The following is a 19,356-nucleotide window of genomic DNA, read 5'->3' on the forward strand; positions in this document are numbered from 1 at the left end:
AATCCATCGTACTACAAATGACTATTTAAAATTAAAAATATTTGTTTATGTGTTTTTTTTTTTGAAAACTTTATGTTATTAATTAACATTTAATAAAATAAAAATTTTAAAAAATACATTTGAAGTAATAAAAATTGTCTATTATTGCCTTTTTAACTTTAAAAAAAAAAGAGAAAGTGATAGTATCTTATAATCTGATAGCATTACAGTTACCATTCCAAGCGGAAGGTCTCAATTTAGTACTAAAAAAAAAACAAAAAGAGAGTGACAAGAAGGCAATACATTTTCCTACTTTGGGGACATTTAATGCCAAAAAAAAAAAAAAAAAGAAAAAGAAAGAAGGTGGACATTAAAAAAGTACTTAAATTTTTTTTTTAATCATGATTATTAATGTGTATGTAAATTTTTTAAAAATTCGTCAATATTGTTTAAATTATTTGATATTATTATTTTTTATAATTTAAATTTGAAGTATGAATATATATGTTAAACATTATATTGAGTTGATTTTTATGATCTATGATTGATATTTGTTCATAATTATTTTTTCAACTGGCACTAGATCACAAGATCCATGGCATAGAATCAATATCCTTAATTTGATCGTCTCTCAAACTCTTAACAAAACGGCGCCTATAAAGTGCGATTGCTTTGAAAGGGTTTTGGAGATTTCGTATAACATGGATCGCCATGAGGATGCGAAGTTGATGAAATTCTCAGATCCCTCCGATTTCTCCATCTTCAATAATGTGGGCGAGGCTTTGCTAGTTGAAATCCTGGCTCGGCTCCCCAGCAGCAGAGCAGCTATCCAACTAAAATTGGTATGCAAGAGCTGGTGTTCTCTCATCTCTTCTCACTATTTTATTACTGTTTTCAATCACCGCCGCCATGATCCAATTCATCGCTCATCCTCATCGTTATATTCCAATCTGTAGTTGACCCCTCTTTGTCGATGGTTCGCTGGGGATACCATGATTTGCCCGGCGACTTCCACAGGCCCGATTTCAGTTTCCTTCCCTGTCCTCAAAGCAGCATTAGATTGAAGGCTTCCTGTGCTGATTTAATTCTATGCTCCACCTCGTCCTCCCCCATGTCCTTACCCATATTCTTCTATGTCTGTAATCTGCTAACCAAGCAGTGGGCAGCTCTCCCTTCTGCCCCCCTATTCCAATTAGAACCCATGAGATATGTCGCAATTTCCACTGGCTTCCTTTGGGTTTCCCCGCCCTGTTCCCTTTGCAGCACCCAATTTGTTTTAGGTCACAATAATAATAATAATAATTTTATGGTGGTTCGAATTTGTGTTATTCCAATTGCTTTAATCCATCCACAGTTCGAATTCAAAGCTCAACTTTTCTCCTCTGAGGAGGGTGAATGGAAAAGTGTTGTGATTTCATCACCGCGGGCCGTAAGGTTTCGAGTCCGTTCTACTAAAACTCTTGTCTCCTATAAAGGGATGCTACATTGGCTGATTTTTGGGTTTGTTCTTGTGTATGATCCCTATAATTGTCCCAAAAGATTTTGCACTGTAATTGATACGCCAGCTGATATTGATATCCCAGCTGAGGAGAACTGCCCAGCTAATATGATAGCTGGGATTGAGGAGGAGCTGGAGCAAAGCTCCCGAACTATTGGACTATTTCAGGATCGTCTTCGTATAACACATGTTTGGCGTTCCCTATATTATATATGGGACCTGGAGGACTACGACATGGGAAAGTGGAGTTTCGTGCACAAAATTTCCTGTACAGCAAGTCCCCGTCTCGGGTTCCTCCCGAATCATCATCATAATCTTGATCCTAATTTTAGAGACGCAGGATTTCCTACATAGATGGGAGTGCTTTTTATTGGACCAATTCTTATGGGTGGTGGGTTGCTAAAGGGATTGTCCATTGGATTAGTCATCAGTGCTGGCCAACACCAGTACCACCCCTAACTGCCTGCACAATTCAAAGTAAGTCTTTTTGGTGACTATAATCTATCTTATATCTGTTCTGTTCAACATGATTATGTCAGCATCCTTACTTGTAACCTTCCATTTAGAATGATAAGGTAAATGATATCATCAAATTATAGTTTTAAAGTTTTAGTTTCATACAATATCTTGATTACCTTGATTGTTTTCCCCATTCTAGTTAACAATGATTGCTCCCCTTGATTACCTTCTTTTATATAGAGGTTCTTTTCCAGTATGAATCATTGCTATCATATAAACATGTAAACCTCCACGCACTATTGAGATATGAATTTGGATGACCAAGATCAGTACACATGTTCACATTATAACATTGGTTCTCATTTGAAACTAAACCTATATATATATATGGCATGCATATAATTTGTATAGCTTGCTCAGTGGCTAGCACATTTTCTTTGGATTATAGTTAGTTGCATCAATAATGTTAGTTGAATTTGGATCTTCTTTTTCTTTCGATCCTAATATGTTTACATATTATAATTGCAGATAATGAAAATACTTTCGCGAATTCTTACAAAAAAGATGAATGGTAGATATAGAGTTTTCTCACCTCCTCCCCATGATCTCTATTGGAAAAATAAACACATTTGGAGGTTTTTTTGTTCTTCAATTCCTCGTTTCATTAATTTTATATGGTAGGTATTAATCTAATTTTATTTAGTTACATTTCTATGTATTGTTTTATTCATCTATCCTTTTTGGGATTCACATTCTGTAATGTGAAGGACAGGAAGAGAGCTAAGCTCACTTTTTTTTCTTTTTTTTTCCTTTTACAGGATGTTTGGTTACAGGGGAGGGAATTAGGGGAAAAAGAATTGTAATTCAGGAATCGAAATTAGAGTGGGGTAAGAAGCTACATAATGACTAAAATACCCTTATGTAATAATAATGATAAATAATAATAATAATAATAACAATAATATTTTTTTCAAAAAAAAAAAAAGACAAAGGGTATGGGAAGAGGGGCAAATTTGTGTTTACACTAACAAAATTGCCTCTCCCCCTACCGAATTGCAATTCATGGGGGTACCCAATGAATTGCAATCCATTATTTGGAGGGAATTGTAATTCCTATGTACTATAATCAACCAAATAGGTTATTATTGATAATTAAAACTTCTTCCATTATTTGTTAATGATATTATATGATTATAAGCATATCAGATGTTTGCCCCATTTGGTCATTGTGTTGTTTTAGTTCATAACTATTTTCACAAACTTACCTTGTCCAAGCAGCTATATATAAGACTAAAACCAGGAAGCTAATTAGATTAGATTGTAGCAAAAAGTAGGTGTAGTATTACAACCACATGACATTGTCTTTGTTTTTTGAATACATTTTAGCACGGAATAAAATATTGCCTGTAGAATAATAATATTATCACCTTAATGAAACTTTAAACTTGCAATAATAGCGTCGGAAAGAAGAAAATAACGTCATGAAATGCTCAAATATGGGTGGCGCATACATGGAGGCCGAAATAGGCCGTGGCGGATCCAGAAATTTTTCTCAAATTTTCTTAGTGGGGGCGAAAGATGAACTAACGACATATTCTTTTTAAAAAAATAAAACACTTAAAGATCGAGTCATAAATATTGTTAACTAGAGATGAAAAGTCGAAATACATCAAGATAAAAATATTTAAAATAAAATATAAAACATACTCCGTACTTAATTAGATAGTTTGATTGGAAAACACATTATAAATCACTCATCTCACTATTAATATTAAAAAAAAAAAAGTCACAATGTTACAAATAAAAAATTCAATTAGAATTCTCACTATTAATATTTTTAAAAAAATGCCAAAAACAAAATTTCACTCATCTCACTATTAATATTAAGAAATGAAACAAAATCACAATATTACAAATAGAAAATTCAATTAAAATTCTCACTTTAAGAAATGGAAAAAAAAAAAAAGAAGCAACATTATTACAAATTCAATTAGAATTTTCATTATTGAAAGAAATTCATCATCAAAGCCTACACAGTGGTTCAAACACTGGACCATTTCATCAATATAACGGAGACTTACCATTTAAGCTATGCTAACACTTAATTATGTATTGGTATATCTTGTATATATATATATATATATGTTGTTGGGCCCCCCATGCTGGATCTGCTACTGCAAATAGGTGGTGGTCTAGAATGATCATGGTTGGATTTGAACTGTGAATGGTAGAAATTAAACTGTTCTGGTTCTAAAATATATTTATTTTTTTGTTTAACTTTAAAGTTTAAATATTTGATATAATCATATGTATAAAAATTTTAGAATGATTTTTGTAAAAACAAATTAATTGTTGCATTTGAATTATTTTTTTAAAAAAAAATTCAGTTCGAATTGATGGTTGAAACTAAAATGAGAACCTTCTTAAAAAATTCTGGTTCTGATTTTGATTTTTCATTTTTCAGAACGACAGAACCATAAAATACTGATCTAGAAATAATATAAATTTACAATTCATTTAATCTCCTAGACTCAACCTACTTAAATTAATGTTAATATCAATTCAATAAAAAAAAAATTTTAAAATACACACACACAAATCAAGTACTACACTCATTCCTATTAATTCTAAAAATATGAACTTGAAAATGAGCAGGTGCAAAATGGATGTGAAAATTATTGATGAAACTGGACACGTTATAACATCAATATTCGAACATTAATATTTTATTCAATACTTCCACATGAGACATGTAGGGGAACAAATTATCACTACAAAATATCAACGTTTGCAAGATCAAGAGTTCATAGTACAACTAAAATCCTGTCATATACACAACAAGAAAAATCCATACCTTCCTACATCATAATCTCATTGCATTGCATGATGTTATCATCTATGCTACCAACAGTAATATAATTGCAAATAACACACTACCGACAAAAAGGAAGATGACAAATAGTGAAGATGAAAACAATGACAATGTTACTCAAAATAAAATTAAGAATACTTAGAAAAATTCAAACCAAAAGTAGTATTTATTTAACCTATCGATTTTACAAAGTTGCAAACATTTATTTTAGTAACAATTATAATGAATTTTCTATATTATCTTGGATTGATATACTTTGAGTTACATATTAATTAAACAAATTCGGCATTCAAATACCTATATATAAACTTCTCATATATAATCTTACATTGATATACTTTTGGCTAAAGTGTCATCCTGCATCATAAACTGTATCAGATTTTTCATGTAGCACTATGGTCTTTCATAACATATATTTCGAGCCACTTACCATTAATTTTTTTTTTCCATCTAGCATTTTTTACAGGTTACCAGTAATAATATGATGACATGGAATTTTTTATTTTTTTATTTTTCTTTTTTCCGTAAACAGCTATTCCAAATCCACCACGCTGACCCGATTCTCTCCCGCGACTGCAACTTTTTTCCCCAAATTTGCGTTTGACAATTTCTGGCGCCGATGGCCGGTATTCCGATGATTTGATTCGATGATCCTTCTTCTCTAAGATGGGGCAATCACATCCATGACTAATTTGAATCCAAAGCCTCCTGATTTGGCAACAGAAACAAGTGAAATGGATTGCGGACACCACCAAAAAGTAATTCCTAAATTGCACTTTGCATATGACAACAGCTTATTCGGGGAAAATTTTTTAAGAGTTCCACTCAATTCATGTTGTTTTGCCACCTCAGGTATAGTGGTAGGCTTTTTCGGAGAAAGTTTGTCTTCACTACTGAATGAAATCTAGCTTATTTCATTCGCAGCTTGCTGAACTATACGCACTGATGTTCTATTACTCAAATTGCCATTAGTTTAAGATTCTGAGGCATCATTCTCACTATCAGCAAAAAAATATATTGACTCCATTCATCTCCTTCAATTTATACCCTGAACAAGGTTTCCATTTGTTCAAGTCAGCTTCCTCATTAGTGATCTGACCTGGCTTTGGACTTTGATTTTCCAGAATTTGATTTATACCCTGTTTAGACTTTGATTTTTTCAGAATTTGAACTTTCTTGATTTGGCTTCTCCGGCGGCGATGTTGGAACTCTATTGACGGCTCCTCTTGGTCGCGGTCTCAAGTTGACTTTTTTTCCTTAAAGTAAAACCATTACATGGCTGTCACATAAGCTAAGAAACACATCAATAAGTAGAAATAAGCACCACATCAACTATTAACTTGTGTCATGTCATCATAGTAATTTGGAAACCTGTACAAAATGCTAGACGAAAAAAAATAAATGGTTAGTGGCTCGAAATATATGTTATGGACCATGGTACGACATCAACAATCTGATATAGTTTATGGTGCGGAATGACAATTTAACTTGTACTTTTAAAAATTTATTTAAATATAAACATTATGCATTAATTCATTCGCGCAGTATGCATGTAAAACTAGTATAACCATAAATGTGTAATCCAACCAGGTTTCAATTATAATGATTCAAATAGGTTTAGCCCGGGAACCCGGAACGAAAATTTGAGAAAGATAGAATCGATATCCTTAATTTGATTGCCTCTCTAACTCTTACCAAAACGGCGCCTATAAAGTGCGATTGCTTTGAAAGTGTTTGGGATTGTCTCTCAAACTCTCACAAAAACAGCGCCTATAAAGTGCGATTGCTTTGAAAGGGTTTGGGAGAATTCGTATAACATGGATCGCCCTGAGGACGCGAAGTCGATGAAATTCTCAGATCCTTCCGATTTCTCCATCTTCAATAATCTGGACGAGGGTTTGTTAGTTGAAATCCTGGCGAGGCTCCCCAGCAGCAGAGCAGCTATCCAATTGAAATTGGTGTGCAAGAGCTGGTGTTCTCTCATCTCTTCTCGCTATTTTATTACTGTTTTCAATCACCGCCGCCATGATCCAATTCATCCCTCATCCTCATCGTCTGGCTGCTTTATATTCCAATCTGTAGTTGACCCCAATTGGAGAATGCTTCGCTGGGGATACACCCATCCCCATGATGCTGCCGCCGGCGACTTCCACAGCCCCGATTTCAGTTTCCTTCCCTGTCCTCAAAGCAGCATTAGATTGAATACTTCGTGTGCTGATTTAATTCTATGCTCGACCCTGAATTCGACCTCCCACATCTTCCAACCCGTATTCTATTATGTCTGTAATATGCTAACCAAGCAGTGGGCTGCTCTTCCTCCTGCCCCCCAATTGCAATTAGAACGCACAACAGATGTCACATTTTCCACTGGCATCCTTTTCGTTCCCGCGCCCTGTTCCCTTTGCAGCCCCCAATGTGTTGTAGGTCAAAATTATGGTAATAATTTTATGGTGGCTCGAATTGGTGTTATTCCAGCTACTTTAATCCATCCACAGTTCGAATTCAAAGCTCAACTCTTCTCCTCTGAGGAGGGTGAATGGAAAAGTGTTGTGATTTCATCACCGCGGGCCATAAGGTTTCGAGCCCGTAATTTTGCGACTCTTGTCCCCTATAAAGGGATGCTACATTGGCTGGTTTCTGGGTGTGTTCTTGTGTATGATCCCTATAATTGTCCCGAAAGATTTTGTCGTGTGATTGATACGCCAGCTGGGGTGGGGGAGCGAGAGCAACGCTCCCGAACCATTGGATTATTTCAGGATCGTCTTCGTGTAACACATGTTTGGGGTTTCATATATTATATATGGGAGCTGGAGGACTACAACATGGGGAAGTGGAGTTTAGTGCACAAGATTTCCTGTAGAGCAACTCCCATCTCTGGTGTCTGGACCCTCCCGAATCATCCCCCTGATCTTGATCCTAATACTAGAGACACAGGATTTTTGTACATAGATGGGAATACTGTTTGTTGGACCCATTCTTCTCAGTGGTGGATTGCTAAAGGGATTGTCCATTTGATTACTCATCCGTGCTGGCCAACACCAGTACCACCCCTAACTGCCTGAACAATTCAAAGTAAGTCTTTTTGGTGACTATAATCTTATCTTATAAACATGATTATGCTAGCATTCTTACTTGTAACCTTCCATTTAGAATGATGAAGTAAATGATATCATCAATTTATAGTTTTAAAGTTTCAGTTTCATACAATATCTTTCGTAGGGATTTCTATGACTGTTTTCCCCATTCTAGTTAACAATGATTGCTCCCCTTGATTACCTTCTTTTATATATACTCCTAGGGTGTGAACCATTGTTATCATGTGAACCTGTGAACCCTGTGAGATCGTCTAGCAGGTGAAAATTATTACGGTGCATAACAGTACACCGGTTCACATTATAACATTGGTTCACATTTGAAACTAAACCCCTCTCCATATATATGGCATGCATATAATTTGTATAGCTTGCTCGGTGGCTAGCGCATTTTATTTGGATTATAATTGTATTAGTAATGTTGAATTTGGATATTTTTTATATTGGATCATAATATATTTACATGATATAATTGCAGAAAATGAAGATACTCTCGGAAAATCATAGAAAAAGGTAAAAGGAAGATATAGAGTTTTCTCACCTCCTCCTCATCTATTCGAAAAAGAAGTTGGAGGCCGTTTTTGTGTGTGTGTCCTTTCGCGTTTCATTAATTTTACATGGTAGGTATTAATATAATTGTATTTAGTTACATTTCTAAGTATTGTTTTATTCTTCTACCCCTTTTGGGGTTCACATTCATTAATTTTACATGGTAGGTATTAATATAATTGTATTTAGTTACATTTCTAAGTATTGTTTTATTCATCTATCCCTTTTGGGGTTCACATTCTGTAATCTGAAGGTCGAGGAGAAAGCTCACCTTTCTTTTATGGCTTAAAACAACTTCCGGCCATTTGTTAATGATATGATATATTGGTTAGCGTATAAGAACGCTATCTATTTTACTTGCTGCTGACCAAAAAGGAAATACAACAATTCTTAGGTAGATTATGCTTTAGACTATATAAAAAAATTTATCAATATTACGGAAACACCACATGAACTAATTAAAAAAAAAAAAACAAAGTAATTTAGATGTAATCATACCTTAGTTATACAAAAAATAAAACAAAAAGTGACCAAATGATAAACTAGAATTATTTACAGATGATTGTAATATAAGATAGGCAATTGTCCTCATAGCCGATGGTAAAAATATCTACTATACTAATAAGAGCCAAAGAGAGTTAGGCCTAAAATGGGTAGAAAAAATGGCGGTCAAATTATTTAATCAAATGGATGGTTCAGATGAATTATTTAATTAAATAGATGGTTAAGATAATTCAGATTAATATTATTAATAGAAATTACCTAATTTAACCTTATTTTTATGATTATCTGTTAAGTTTTCTGTTAAATATTCTCTTCTCCGTTAATATTCCATTAACTTTTAACTTACCTATTAATTTATATAAGAAAGGTCTTAGGTTGAAACTCATCTCAATCAAATTTGACATAATCAAGTTTCTCACTCTATTTTACTCTTATTAAATTAATAAATAAATTAGTAGCTACAACAAAAAAATGATACATATATATTTCTTTAATTTAGAATTATGTGTCTACAATACCTTTATTTGAAAAAATTATTCATTATCAAAAAATTAAATTAATTGTCTTTATTTTCTCTCATGCAATTCAAAGACTTTACATTCAAATTTATCAATTGATATTCATTACATTGTCCATTATCTTATTTTTACAATATCTTGTAATTAAATATCAAAGTTATAGTACAAAATAATGTTATATATTTATTTACCAAGTATTTTATTAATACTATGAATTTTTTTAAAAAAATAATTTGAAGCTAATAATATTAACTACTTGGGGATTGGTTGACAAAGAGAGTACTCAAATAATAACCCAACAAATTGAAGCGGAATCACTCTATTTTACTCTTATTGAATTAAAATAAATTAGTAGTTACACCAAAAAATGATACATATGTATTTCTTTAATACCATGAAAAAAAAATAAAAAAAAATAGTTTGAAACCAATCATATTAACTACTTGGGGGATTTGTTGACAATGAAAGTACTCAAATAACCCATTACCCAGCAAATTGAAGCTAGAAACTACCTTTTAATGTCTTTGGAATACATAATACTTTAAATTTTCAAATTTTTATTAATTTATTTAATCCTTTTTCTTAAACTAGGGAATTCTTTATCCACAATAACTCATTCAACAATAATGGTTGAACCAAATGAACCCCAAGCAGAACACCTAAAGGAAAGTCCGTAGCTCCTATATCATAATCTCATTGCATGACGTTGTCATCTATGCTACCAACAATAACTGAATTGCAAATAACACACTACCAACAAAAAGGAAGAGAACAAATAGTAAAGATGAGGACAATGACAATGTTACTCAAAAGAGAATTAAGAACACTTTAAAAAATTCAAATTAAAAGTAGTATTTATTTAGACTATCATTTTTAGACCAAATATTTAGACTATCGATTTTACAAGGTTGTAAACATTTATTTTAGTAATAATTATAATGAATTTTCTATATTATCTTGGATTCATATACTTTGAGTTAGATATTTAAATAAAAAAATTCGACATTCAATTACCCATGTATAAACTTCTCCTATATAATCTTGCATTGATATACTTTTAAATATTTATTTAAATATAAACATTGGGCATTAAACCATTCGCACTATGCGCGTATAAAACTAGTATATTGATAAAGAAAACCTTTGATATGCATGTGGATATACTTCAGGAAGAAATATTTAGCTGTAAAATATGCAGTTAAGAAGTCTTATTATCCCTTAGCTTGCTACCATTACATTTTGTTGCTAGAATTGATAATTTAATAAATAAATAAAAAGAATATTATCCCTTAGCTTGCTACCAGTCCATTTTGTTATTTGAATTGATAATTTAATAATAATAATAATAATAATAATAAAAGAAAATGACAATTTTTTTTCAATATTATAGCTTTGATATTAAGGGGTGTTTAGTAAAAAGTTATCAGTTGTTAGTTGAATGAGTTAGTGAGTTTGAGTAGTAGATAAGTTAGCTTATTGTAGAAAGATGTTTGGTAAATTAGTAGATAAATTAGTTAATTGTAAAAAGATGTTTGGTAAATTAGCTGTTAGCTCATAACTAGTTACATACAAAGGCTATATTTGGCAAATCTAGCTGAAAAGGTAGCTGAAAGCTTAAAAGTAGCTGAAAACTGAAAAGCTATAAGCTCGAAGGTGAAACTTGAAGAGCTGTTATGCTTAAAAGTGTTTGGTAAAATTAGCTTTTTGATAAGCTGATAAATGTAAAAAGACTAAAAAGGACATCTTCATACAATTTAAATAATTTTAAATTTAAATAGGTTGGTTTATATATTAAAATATAAATAATAAAATCAATATATTTAAATAAAATATAAAGTAAGAACATAGATTTGAAAATATATAGAGTAAAAAAAAAATATTTATAATTCATAAGATTAGTTCATACAAAAATTAATCTTCAAACATAAATATCAAACTTAAATTACAACCAAACATAATGAAAAGAAAATGTCAAAAGAGTTTTAATTGAGAGTGGTAAAGGATGTCATTTATTTAATTACAAAAGTTAATTAATCAAACACTTATTTTGAATATTTAACCAAGTCAAACAGCTTATAATGATCAGATAAGCAAGGACAAATTCTGCAACCTATGTTCCACCAAAGAGATCGCCGGCGCGGACATCCCAAGGTTACGCTACCACAACTGCCTCTCCATCGTCGGAAATGGATATTCTAAATTCCATCAATGCCCTCCAAATAATCGAACAAAACGAACGAATAACTAAAATGATTAAAATTTTTAAAATCAATAACTTAATTGAACACAAAAAACTATCGATAACCAAATTGACAATTTTACAATAATCGAGGACCACCATTTCAGTAATAAAGTCTCCTTATTTTGATTGTCTCTATCTCAAACTCCCACCAAAACGGCGCCTATAAAGTGCGATTCGATTGCTTTGAAAGGGTTTGGGAGAATTCGTATAACATGGATCGCCCTGAGGACGCGAAGTCGATGAAATTCTCAGACCCTTCCGATTTCTCCATCTTCAATAATCTGGGCGAGGGTTTGGTAGTTGAAATCCTGGCGAGGCTCCCCAGCAGCAGAGCAGCTATCCAATTGAAATTGGTGTGCAAGAGCTGGTGTTCTCTAATCTCTTCTCACTATTTCATTACTGTTTTCAATCACCGCCGCCATGACCTAATTCATCCCTCATCGTCTGGCTGCTTTATATTCCAATCTGTAGTTGACCCCAATTTGAGAATGCTTCGCTGGGGATACACCCACGCAGGCGACTTCCACAGCCCCGATTTCAGTTTCCTTCCCTGTCCTCAAAGCAGCATTAGATTGAAGGCTTCGTGTGCTGATTTAATTCTATGCTCGACCCGAACCTCGACCTCCCACATATTCCAACCCGTATTCTATTATGTCTGTAATCTGCTAACCAAGCAGTGGGCTGCTCTTCCTCCTGCCCCCCAATTCCAATTAGAACCCGGAGGATATGTCGGATTTCCCACTGGCTTCCTTTGCGTTCCCGCGCCCTGTTCCCTTTGCAGCACCCAATGTGTTGTAGGTCAAAACAATAATTTTATGGTGGTTCGAATTTGTGTTATTCCAGTTCCTTTAATCCATCCACAGTTCGATTTCAAAGCTCATCTCTTCTCCTCTGAGAAAGGTGAATGGAAAAGTGTTGTGATTTCATCGCCGCGGGCCATAAGGTTTCGAGTCCGTTATTCTGCAACTCTTGTCCCCTATAAAGGGATGCTACATTGGCTGATTTCTGGGGTTGTTCTCGTGTATGATCCCTATAATTGTCCCGAAACATTTTGTCGTGTGATTGATACGCCAGCTGATATTGATAATATGATGGCTGGGGTGTCGGAGCGAGAGCAACGCTTCCGAACCATGGGATTATTTCAGGATCGTCTTCGTGTAACACATGTTTGGCGTTCAGTATATTATATATGGGAGCTGGAGGACTATAACATGGGGAAGTGGAGTTTGGTGCACAAGATTTCCTGTAGAGCAACTGCCATCTCTGGTCTCTGGTCCCTCCCTAATCATCCCCCTAATCTTGATCCTAAAACTAGAGACACAGGGTTTTCCTACATAGATGGGAATACTTTTTGTTGGACCAATTCTTCTGTGTGGTGGATTGCTAAAGGGATGGTCCATTGGATTCCTCATCAGTGCTGGCCAACACCAGTACCACCCCTAACTGCCTGCACAATTCAAAGTAAGTTTTTTGGTGACTAGTGACTACAATGTATCTTATATCTGTTTATCTGTTCAACATGATTATGCCAGCATCCTTACTTGTAACCTTCCATTTAGAATGGTAAGGTAACAATGATATCATCAAATTATAGTTAAAAAGTTCCAATTTCATACAATATCTTTCTAGGGATTTCTATGACCTTTATATATATATATATATAGAGGTTCCTTTAAGGTTTGAACCATTGCTATCACGTGGACCTGTGAACCCTCTCCACCGATGAGATGTGAGATTGGATGACCAAGATCTAAGGAGTGGTGCGGTGGTGCATCCGGTGCAGTGGTATAGTGAAAAAAATTATAAATCACAAGATCAATGATACATAAGTACATAACGGTACACAGGTTCACATTATAACATTGGCTCTCATTTGAAACTAAACCTCTCTATATATATATATGGCATGCATATAATTTGTATAGCTTGCTAAGTGGCTTAGCACATTTTCTTTGGATTATAGTTAGTTGCATCAATAATGTTAGTTGAATTTGGATCTTTCTTTTCTTCTGATCCTAATATGTTTACATATTATAATTGCAGATAATGAAAATACTTTCAAGAATTCATAGAAAAAAGGTGAAGGGTAGATATAGAGTTTTCTCACCTCCTCCCCATTATCTCTATTCGGAAAAAAAACATTTGGAGGTTTTTTTGTTTTTCCTTGTTTCATTAATTTTATATGGTAGATTGGTAGGTATTAATCTAATTTTATTTAGTTACGTTTCTATGTATTGTTTTATTCGTCTATCCTATTTTGGATTCACATTCTGTAATGTGAAGGCCGGGAAGAGAGCTAAGCGAGATTAAAACTTCTTCCATTATTGCTTAATGATAAACATATCAGTCAGTTCCAGGAGGCATAGGAGCTGGATTAGGAGAATCGTCACTTGTGGGAATCGATATCGAATTCTCTCGAAATTCTTCCCCACAAAAAGAGCTTACTTGCCACATGAGCTACTCTAGAGGGAATCATCATTGTGTTGTTTTAGTTCATAACTATTTTCACAAACTTACCTTATCCTAGCAGCAACTTTTTTTTTGAAACTTTTTTAGTTCATGAAACTTTTTTTTTTTTTGAAAATCCACCTTAATGAAACTTTAACGTCTCTAAAAGGACTAAAACTAACAATGACGTGCTGAAGAGGTAATGAAGCCATAACAATGGGGTGCATGCAAATTTGAGAATTGTCTCTCACAAAAAAAAAAGAACGTCCAATTATTATATTATAGTGTGATTGCTTTGCAAATTCCAATAACAGAGGGTTCAACATGGATCACGGTCGTTAAAGTTTAAATATTTGATATAATCATTGTTTAAAAATTTTGGAATGATTTTTAAAAAAAAAAAAAAAATTGTTGCATTTGAATTATTTTAAAAAAAAAAATTCAATTGTTTAAAAATTTTGGAATGATTTTTAAAAAAAAAAAAAAAATTGTTGCATTTGAATTATTTTAAAAAAAAAAATTCAATTGTTTAAAAATTTTGGAATGATTTTTAAAAAAAAAAAAAAAATTGTTGCATTTGAATTATTTTAAAAAAAAAAATTCAATTCGAATCGACGGTTCAAACCGAAACGAAAACCTTCCTAAAAGATTCCAGTTCTAGTTCTAATTTTTCATTTTCCAGAACCATGTATTACCGGTCTAGAACCATAATTGAACCGTGGTCACATTTATGGTGGTATGACTGTATGCGTGCTTTTCTGTATGCCCAAATTTGAGCTTACAATAAGCCTGACTTGTCTTAAATAAAAAAAAAAAAAAAAAAAACCTCACTTGACTTAAAACCATTTTAAAATCCTACTTAATATGTAAGCTGTTAAAAAAGTTTGGAAGACTATGTTATAGGCTTTAAAAAAAAAATTAAACTTATTTTATGAAATACTACAACAATAAAACATATTACATAACCTGATAACCATCAAATACTCCAATACAAAAGTACATAATCACAAAAATTATAAAGTCAATAACAATAATATAAAATTTATACATGTTCATAAAATATGGAAATTTATTTGAAGAATTTTCTTATTGGGCTAAGAAGAGGCCCGTAATGCAGGCCCATCTTCACCTGCTCTACAGGCAAGGCCCAACTTTACTGACTATTCACATTGGGGGAAAAAAAAAAGAGGAAGAAGAAAAAAAAATTGAAAATCTCGCCGGTTTATGGAAGAAAGTCAGAGGGAGAGAGGATTACGTCGCCGTTGGTGATCATATACCGGCTATCGGAGCTAAGCCTTCGCGCAAAATGGTAAAATTTGTCTTTCTCTGGGTTTATATTGCTAAAAGTTCTAACCATGATTGGTTGTGAGCTGCAGTTATGGGGAATAGTGTTGAAGGAATTTTATTGGTATGCTTTTAGTTTTGATGCTCTGTGAAGTATCAAAAAGTTTCATTCTTTTGTTTCAAACTATGAGTTGTGGTTTTACCAGTGGGTTCTGCTTAGGAATTATGCTACATTGCTTCTAAGATATCTTGTTGTATATCTCATTAATCATTTCCTAATCTCTTTGATTTGGATTGAAATTTATATAGTTACTTTTGGTGGGTATAACTTGGATTTTGAAAATATTTTGCACAACTGCAGAGTTTATATTCCATTAGGAATCTTAATGTAGGCAGAAATTGAAGTGAAACTGAACTAGGAACATATGACATGCTTCATTTATTACTCTGAGGGAAATGATTTTGCCACAGTGCTCATTTTCTTGCTCCTCAAAAGGGGACATCCCTTCCATAAGGCCCCCACACCCCGGGCGGACAGGATTGTGAAGGGGTAAATCACGGTGGCTCAGTGTCCTCTAGATGGGAGGACGGAGTCCACCATATTTGGTGTAACACCCACACTGTGGCTGCCAGGCTCGATCCTCAGTCCTTACCCCTCAATCTACCACCTGAGGAGCAACTGAACTACTCTTGCAGGCTAGTGCTCATTTTCTTCACTAGCATGTTGCACTAAAGATAAAAATGTCTGGACTGCACTTCTGCATTCACACTGTCCATATTTGATCCTTGGCATCCCCCAAGGATTGACCTTTTATTCCTTGAGCAGCTTAATTGACAAAGAAGGCAAATTTTTATTCCTTTCTAACTCACCAGTGCCTTTAGTGTGCAGTGTGAACTTCCTGTAGTGCGCTGTTTCAGTGAAACCTGATCCTGAAATTTTTACGCACAAGACTTTATAGCCACAATAAGATGCATTGTAGGTGGCAAGAGGGATAAGGATAAAAAATCTACCTTTTGATTTGAAGTTTGTGTACTGTTTACTGTCTTTTATTTACAGATGTTAGTGATTGGAAGTGCTGTAAGCATTGGCACTCTGTGGGCTGTCTAACAAAAATATCCTCCCATTAATTTGTCTGCGTTTAATGGATGTTTTCAAAAGAACTGTTCAGACCACATTTACCAAGTAAACTATCCTATTTGAAGTCCAACATCTTTCTTTGATTTATACTGATTGGGAAAATATGAATAATTTTCTTAAAGCATATTAAAGTATTCATCACCTTTAGAAAGATGCTTGGAAAAATCTGGTTTTGTGGATTCATGCAAATTTAATACAGACTTACATACATACTTAGTGCCACCCAACGCCTTTCTGAATTTTAAAGAATGTTAGAACTTATTATCCTTCATGGCATTAGACACCTTTTTTTTTTTTTTTTTAATAATCTTCCCAGCAGACTTGAACTCCTCCAGTTTTCGGGAAAGGTTTTATCAGTGTGGCATGACTTCATTTTTAGAAGTTCCTCTCTTTTGTTCTGGTGGGGCATAAGGGGAGGGGGACAGTTCAACCCATTAAATGCAACTGGCCAACTTACCCAATATTTAATGGAATTGGGCATTTCAGCTTTAAAACATGGGTCACATTGGGTAGTTTAATTTTTAACCACACTTTGGTGGGTTGGAACAGTTTGAAGCATGAGTTCTTATGGTTTAAAAGTGTTGGTTGGAACGAGACACTGCCCTCTATAACTCTATTCACAGTTCCCTGCTGCTAACACTCAGGCTTCCTTTCTTTCTCCAATTTACAATTTTATACCTCTTCTCTTCAAGGCTGCACCTGTCAATTTTGGTAAATGGGAAAAATTATCATTGTCCAAGTACAAGCATAAAGAGAAAGTTCAACTTGTTCTTGATATTCTTAACAAGATTGTCTATTTATCTTAAGGAGTTGCCAAAAGATGCTTATTTTCCGATTTTATTTTACAATTTTAAAGAAATAGAGGGATTGAAAAGTAAGCTTTTCAACAAACTTGCAGCTAGTTTTTTTGAATAAACTTGCAGCTAGTTTATTTGGTCTTTAACTGGATTGGCAGGACAACACACACACACACACACACATATATATATAGACAAATAATCAAATGAGATAGCATCTTCCTGTGAGACTGTGAGACACAACATGAATACACACAGTCTTCTACTGGAATGCACCCAGGCTAGAGTGTGTGCAATTTGCCCAACATGACTGCACACATTCTAGTGTGTGTGCATTCCTGAAGTAGACTGTATGCATTCATGTTGTGTCTCACAGTCTCACAGGAACATTAGCCTATATATATGTATACTCTATTATTTATGGGGCACTTGTGAGGTTGAGATTGCATTTTGGTTGGGCCTTAGCTTTAAGGTTGAGTTTTGTTGGTGAAATGCTTAGAGGAAGGAATATGTTCCATTAGTAGCAAGTGAAGGTTTAGCCGATCATTGTGTGATTACAACCCATCGCTATGCAAATGGTCCTTGGTTGTATACATGTGAAAATTTAGCTGCATTTCCTTTTTTGCCTGTCTTTTAGCCATGAAGCAAGGACGACATCAAGTGGTGCATTTTAACCAAATTTACTTGATTTCAGTCATTTTCCAATAATGACTATTGGATGGACCTGGATCCTATTGTACTTACTGCACTTATCAAGCATGCTTAATTACTTAATGACAGTCTTAATGAGGATTTCTCATGCTTGTAGCTTAAGTGAAGCCTTGAACAGCTTTGATTACTCAACGTCCTGATTTGAGTGGATTAATAGTTTATCTTTCTCTTGTGACCTTTGCTTTATTTGTTAATCTACTAGCCTTCTTGAATGTGTTGCTATCTCGTGGAGGCCTAACTTCATAACAATTGTGTACCTGTATTGCCCCCATACATAAGAAATCGCCACCAACTTCAAAACAATTGTGTATCCATACTGCCCACCCCCACCCCACATAACGTTCTGGTATCATTAAAGATTTAAAGATATGGTAGTTTTACCTCTCACATATAGCTTGTTATATCCATGCTATTTATTTTTATAAGTCGAAGCATTTTATATCTTCTTTAATGAATAATGCTGTGGAGTCCGAAAATTAGGCTGCATGTCTTTCCGACTTTGCATGGCATGTACTTGTCAAAACTGTTAATTTTAGCCCACTCTTGTGATTAGTCATTGATGATGTTAACGGTTTATCCATTTTTTAGTCTTTCCAATTTCTGAGCCTCTTAGGCGTCAGGAAGTCTTAGCGTTCGTAGCATGATGTGTACTGCGTCCATCTACCTATTGCATACACAACGTTTTCTTATGATTAGTAGCAGAGATAAGGACCTGTGATATCGACAAATCCACAGCACCAATTCAGATCCCAGTTCAATACAATACGGTTGAGATCTCATAACTTTTTCTGATTATCTCAATTTGATTATCCATAGGTCCCTATCTTGCAGGAGCTGGACCAATGGCTTTCCCTCGTCGTGATGCAATCCATTTATTTACTCTGCATGATGTGCATGTACTAACTCTATTTGACATTTCCACTGTGAATCTTTTATCTTTGGTGATCAGTCATGATTGTTAAGTTTGAAGGTGATAATCTCGATCGGTGATGTTTGCGTGGCCTCTAACTGCCAGTATTTATATTTTGCAGGTTGAATGAAGACTGGAGGGTTTTTATTAAGGTTGATCAAATCTCTGTCTGGCATCACTGTAAATGCATGTTTGATTGAATAAATATATTTGCTTACTACTACTTGATATTTGATAATCATTTTTGCTTGTTTACTACTTGTACTGTGACGACTGCATTGAGTTTATCTTTGTTTTTTTTTACTAAATGACTTTATTTCTTCAATTCTAATTTGCCACTTGACCTGTGTCTGAA

General features: G+C 34.0%; 2 protein-coding genes and 1 long non-coding RNA gene across 4 annotated transcripts; all 3 read left to right on the plus strand.

Moving 5' to 3' along the window:
- Nucleotides 1-1,002: 1,002 nt before the first annotated feature.
- On the plus strand, nt 1,003-13,922 carry LOC116019503. Of its 2 annotated transcripts, XM_031259741.1 has the most exons (3): nt 1,003-1,045; nt 12,292-13,174; nt 13,757-13,922. In XM_031259741.1, exons 2-3 carry the CDS (start codon nt 12,529-12,531, stop codon nt 13,783-13,785), a joined length of 675 nt encoding a protein of 224 aa, XP_031115601.1. In that variant the 5' UTR covers nt 1,003-1,045; nt 12,292-12,528; the 3' UTR covers nt 13,786-13,922. The 2 variants fall into 2 exon arrangements, with proteins under 2 accessions (XP_031115601.1, XP_031115600.1); XM_031259740.1 differs by lacking the exon at nt 1,003-1,045 and having other exon boundaries at nt 11,931-13,174.
- On the plus strand, nt 6,626-7,870 carry LOC116020474. Its single transcript, XM_031260947.1, has one exon. It carries the CDS (start codon nt 6,626-6,628, stop codon nt 7,868-7,870), a length of 1,245 nt encoding a protein of 414 aa, XP_031116807.1.
- Nucleotides 13,923-15,349: 1,427 nt separating the features above from the next.
- LOC116019469 lies at nt 15,350-19,356 on the plus strand. The gene is made up of 3 exons (XR_004098726.1): nt 15,350-15,470; nt 18,908-18,987; nt 19,123-19,356. It is a non-coding gene; the product is annotated as an uncharacterized LOC116019469 (long non-coding RNA).

This window comes from Ipomoea triloba, chromosome 5 (genome assembly GCF_003576645.1).
Source record: "Ipomoea triloba cultivar NCNSP0323 chromosome 5, ASM357664v1".
Taxonomy (NCBI): domain Eukaryota; kingdom Viridiplantae; phylum Streptophyta; class Magnoliopsida; order Solanales; family Convolvulaceae; genus Ipomoea; species Ipomoea triloba.